Source organism: Glycine max, chromosome 4 (genome assembly GCF_000004515.6).
Source record: "Glycine max cultivar Williams 82 chromosome 4, Glycine_max_v4.0, whole genome shotgun sequence".
Classification (NCBI taxonomy): domain Eukaryota; kingdom Viridiplantae; phylum Streptophyta; class Magnoliopsida; order Fabales; family Fabaceae; genus Glycine; species Glycine max.
The window spans coordinates 8,084,180-8,089,393 of record NC_016091.4 but is presented as its reverse complement, the minus strand read 5'-3'; the positions used below and the strand labels follow the sequence as shown (position 1 = coordinate 8,089,393).

The window sequence follows — 5,214 nt, the reverse complement described above, 5'->3', positions numbered from 1 at the left end:
CAAACCTAAGTGTGGCAGCTCATACCATCATGCACGTAATTTGGACATGCAATGCAGAAATTTCGAAGGAGATAAAACTAAATAGCAAATGGTGCAACTCAATTCTCGTGGTGCCAACCATTTTGTTGTGGCAAAACAAAATTAGGCCAAATTGTGATCCCCTAGTTCTCTCCCATATAATACCTCCACATTCCCTAGTTTGTGAAGCGAGCACTATGTTGCCGCTAACATGGGTAGCTCCGAATTATTATTATTATTAACAAAATCATACATTGGCGACCAGGGTCGAAGATTAAAGAAATGGAAGTGCTGCGGATGAGGGAGTTATTGACACTTTGGTCAACGTTGCAAATTAACAACGTTGCCCTAGTGGGGGGAAACCACACCGCCGCCAGATTTTGCACTCGCTAAGTCCCCGTTTGTCTCTTCCCCCCTCTCTCTTTTTCTCCTTCTAGCTAACTACACACAAACCAAACAAGTCATTACTTAATTCACAATCACAAAACAAATTGTTCACCATCTTCCTGTTCTCTTTCTAATCAACATCAACATGATGAAAACACGTTGTCGCTTGCCGCTTTTGGCATTCTTCGCATTCGCTTCTTTCTTATTCCTAATGAGATCATCCCTGCTTGAAAAAACCTCTTCCACCATGCCTCATTCCTTCAACACTGACCAGGCTCTGTCAATTCTATTCGGCGAATTTTCCAACCAAGAGAAAGCGGTTTTCCTCGGCAACAACGAGCCGAGCCTAGTGGCTGCGCCGAGGAAGCTATGCGGTTACACCCCGGAGGCAAAGAAAGCGGCGTTGCAGAAGCTCGAGAACGTGCTTCTGGAACCGCCGAGAGCGGCTTCCGGGAAATCACCAAATTACTTAAAACGCACGCGGTTCTTGCCGGATTTGATGGGTGATTCTCTGGAGCACTACCCTCGTCGCGTTTTCATCGACGTGGGGCCGCCGGAGAAGGAGGGCGGGAGCGGAACGGAGTGGTTTTCGAAGAATTACCCGACGAGGGACAAGAAGTTCGAGATGTATAACATAGAGACGGTGACGGAGGAGTGGTCGACGGGGAAGGAACAGATAGAGATGTCCGATTGGGTTAGGAAGAACGTGAAGGAGGAGGAGTATGTGGTGATGAAAGCTGAGGCCGAAGTGGTGGAGGAGATGATGAAGAGCAGTTCCATTGGGCTGGTGGACGAGCTTTTCTTGGAGTGCAAACCCAATCGCGGGAGCAGAAGCTCAGGGATTAACTCCAACCGAAGAGCTTATTGGGAGTGCTTGGCTTTGTATGGCAAGTTAAGGGATAAGGGTGTCGCAGTGCACCAGTGGTGGGGTTAGAATCAAAGAGAAAGAAACACAATGGTGAAATCTTTGTGGTGATACTCATAGAGAGAAATTACTACTATTCATTATATAAAGTACTGCTTGTGCGCATGCGTGTGTATATAGATATGGAGATAAAAGAGTAAAGAGACTGAGGAGTTTCAACATCATTTTTCATTTTGCGTCTTTTCTGGGTTCTGATTAATATTGTTTATGTGTATTATACTTTTGGAAGGGGTTGTGGAAAATAATGAGTGAAACGAGCATTGGATGGGTAAAATGCCCGAATGTGTATTGAACGAGGGTTGATTGGAGGATCATATATATATATATATAAAAGAAAAAAGGTTTAATTCGTGGTTTCCTTCTTTTTTTTATTTGTCTTTTTGTTGAACAAAAAATTATAGAAAGATATATACAGTACAAATATAACTTCCTTAATTGGTTGGTTGTAAGCATTGAAGCACCTCCTAGCTATATGTGTCACTTTTTCTGCCGCGTAATGCTCTGAGTTTCTTTTTTTTGGTACAGATGATGAGTTTTTTCCCTCTCATCATGATTGGTTTTGCAAAATCAATTTAAAAATTGGGCTATATTAATAATTTTTAGTGATGTTTAGCCAAAAGTTGTTCTTTTAAATTATAATGCTTTTAATGACAAATGATTATACCCAATAAATAAAAGCAAAGATTGCGCAGACCTAAATTTTTGGTGAATGCTATATTATTTAATTTCTATCACACTTTCTATGATCACACTAATTATCTCATCTTATAATTGTTTCCTTTTTCATCAGACAATTTTTATTAAAAAATTACATAATTGCAATTTCTTAATAATAATAATAATAGCTAATGATGATTAATCCTTACTTTAAATCACAAACACCAAAAAAACTTTTGCTCATACTTTGTTTATGGAAAATGATTCACAGATACTCACATGTTAATAGTTACTTAATGAGATAAAGGTGAGTATAATAAATAATATAATAATGTGTCAAAAAATTATAAAAAAAAGTTTTTTTATGGAAGTAAGAAAATGTAAAACACTAGATATTTAAAGTATATTGGGGTATCCATATATAAGTGATTCTTTATTTGGCATCATCGTAATTGCATCCAAGATACAAATAGAAACAAGGTGGGATCCCTTTCACCTTTCACCTTTCACGGACACGCTTGATTTCCGTGCATAAACTCAACTAAAAGATTCCAAAAGGCACGGGTTACCACTTATCACGAGTTGGCAGTAGTAATTCATCCCATATTATTATTCCAAACTAAACAACATACATCCTTGCTACTTAATTGATCTTACATTATTAATTTAATCAAACATCATTACAATGATCGACAACGATCGATCTAAGATAAAATAGTACTAGCTAGGTCCTATTTCACATTGCATATCTTCCAAAGGCACACAAGGCAAGCTTATTCACCGTGGCCACACACCCACACCATCACGTTTTTGAACCCAACGAAAGATCCAAACCTAGTTAGCTAATCAAGAAAGCCACTGGTACATATTAATAAATAAATAAATAAAAATGTAGCCAACCAGCTAGTTACAAACCTCACGGGCTATGCCAACCTTATTATTGACGGTATCAAACAAAATCCTAAGGTTCTGTTGCTGAAAGTTGGCGATGACGTTCAACACCGAGTTCACATTGTCGGGTGCCGCCGCCATTGCAAGACACGCCAGCGAACCCGCGCTGCTGTGGATCAAGCTGTTTTCCAACGGCAGTTTCAGGTCCAACCCCTCGAAGTGCAGCGTAATTGGCGGCGCCAGAGTTTCGTAGGTTTTCACAAAACACGTATCGAAGGCTCCAATGCTCGTGAATGTAGTGCCTCCCACCTGCTTCCTGAACTCCTCCCTCACCGCGTTGTAAACGGGCTCCACGAACCGGGTTATAACCGTGCCCGAATCAATTATGGTTCCGGATCCTGTATTCGGGTTAAACCCAAGATACTCGCTGGGAAAGGGTACCAGGACACGTCCCACGCTGATTCCGGTGAAGTTCACGTAGTAAAGAGAAGGACGGTGAGGGCTGCGAAGAAGCGGGGTGGTGCGAATGCTCTTGGGCTGGCCCACGGGCCCGAGCTTGAGCGACCCAGAGAAGTAGTAGGACTTGAAGCTGGGGAGACAGTAAGAGAAGATGCCCGAGTAATTTGACCCGGATTGGGAGAGCAAGGACAGCGGGCCACGGCCCAGGCCCAAAAGCCCTTGGGCCGGGACAGAGGCGCCGGTGATGGCGTTGACGCAGCCGAAGGAGTAGTTGGGGATAACATCAGTGGCTAATCTTAACGAGTCTTGGACTAGGGTGGCGGAGAAAGATGAGCCCGCGTAGGATTGGTTGAAGGAGCACGCGCCGGTACCTGTGGCGGGGCACGAAAGCCCGCGGACCTGACCGCACTGGGGAACAGAGCAGTCCAATGGGCCATAGCTGGTGGAGGCTTTGGGCGAGAAAGTGGTGTCGGAGCAGCCCGTGCAGCCCGAGCATGGAACGAAGGCCTCGTCGGTGCTGGTGTCGAGGACCATGAACAAAAGTTGACCAGGGGTTCCCAATTTGACCCTGACGACGTAGTTGCCGATGTTGAAGGTCTGGCCCGAAGCGATTGGGGCCGTGGACACGGTCTTTTGGCCCACTAAGGTGGACAAGTATTTGAATCGGAGTGGGTCTTTTGAGGCCATGTTTATAATTCTGTTGTCCCACGATGAGTCTGACTTTGGTGGTTTGAACGGTGAGCATTTGCTGTAGATGGGAATCACGTTCAGGTCGGAATTATCCGCTTGAGAGGCACAAGGGTCTATGCCATTCACCCTCATAAGCCAAATTACGGAGAAAATAAGTATTATGGTGGTGGCCAACTTAGCCTCCATGGTGAGTATGTGATATAATCAAAGGATGAACATGTGCATGCATGGCAGGCCGTGAGGCCTTTAATATAGGCGCCAGAGTCATAGCTGCCTGTTAATTTACGTAAATATCCTTTGTTGGAATGTTAGAGCTGGCTTCTACGTGGTGTTCACTCATGGAAGGAAACGATAACAAATAAAACACACAGTGTACAGGTTTTGATACCGAAGTATAGAAGTGTGTGTATGCATGTGTATGTAAATACAAAAGTGCATGATGAAACGAAAAGGCCTTTGATCATTGGTGTGAAGCAAAAAGACAAAGTTGTAATATAGTGTTAAGGCATTTTTGGACTTGAGTGCAGTGATGCTCTAAAGTGTTACAGAACGCTGCTGTTTCGCAAGAATCGGAGTCTGAAGCTTTTTTATTGTTGGTACTACGTAGCTGCTCATGACTGCCGTTAACTAACACTGTTGAAATTATTGGACCTTTATTTCCATTCCCATTGTAATATGATTTAATTTAAATAGCAGGAGGTGAAGGGATAAGAATTTTTCCATTACCATTGTGATTTAGTGATTAAGCTAAACTTTTTAAGGAGTATGAATGGATAAGAATTATAGAGGCAGCTCGTGATGAGAATTTGCTGGGATTAGAAATTGACAATGCTATGTTTTGTCCGTACATGGATATAGCACGAGATGCGGTCGGTCACGGGCATTCGAAGACTTCTTTGCTCAAATCTCATGCATTCATGGGCCCCTCATTTCCGGTTTTGCTGAACAGAAATCTACTTAAAAATAATAACACATTAATAACTCCATTGCCTCGAATAAATAACTATTCGATCTTTTTGTTCCCAAAATTAAATAAATAAAACAAGTTGCTGAATTGTAACAAGAAAAGAAAGCAAGTTCTGAACACTTTGAGTTTGAGCTCTAATTCGTCTTCTTTCAATCCCACATACGTACGTACACTATAAACTATAAAATGTTCCTTTTTAACTGCCTATTTGCATGCCTCC

General features: G+C 42.4%; 2 protein-coding genes across 2 annotated transcripts; one reads left to right on the top strand and one right to left on the bottom strand.

The window, feature by feature from the left end:
- Window positions 1–1,686, top strand: LOC100789170 (uncharacterized). Its single transcript, XM_003522702.5, has one exon. It carries the CDS (start codon window positions 551–553, stop codon window positions 1,337–1,339), a length of 789 nt encoding a protein of 262 aa, XP_003522750.2. The 5' UTR covers window positions 1–550; the 3' UTR covers window positions 1,340–1,686.
- An 883-nt stretch (window positions 1,687–2,569) lies between these two features.
- LOC100788630 (aspartyl protease AED3) lies at window positions 2,570–4,749 on the bottom strand. Its single transcript, XM_003522701.5, has one exon. The coding sequence runs from the start codon at window positions 4,211–4,213 to the stop codon at window positions 2,891–2,893; it is 1,323 nt and encodes a 440-aa protein (XP_003522749.1). The 5' UTR covers window positions 4,214–4,749; the 3' UTR covers window positions 2,570–2,890.
- Window positions 4,750–5,214: the final 465 nt, after the last annotated feature.

Bases quoted from the DNA above. Each gene is read 5' to 3' on its own strand.
- LOC100789170 (XM_003522702.5), top strand. From the start codon at position 551: ATGATGAAAACACGTTGTCGCTTGCCGCTTTTGGCATTCTTCGCATTC.
- LOC100788630 (XM_003522701.5), bottom strand. From the start codon at position 4,213: ATGGAGGCTAAGTTGGCCACCACCATAATACTTATTTTCTCCGTAATT.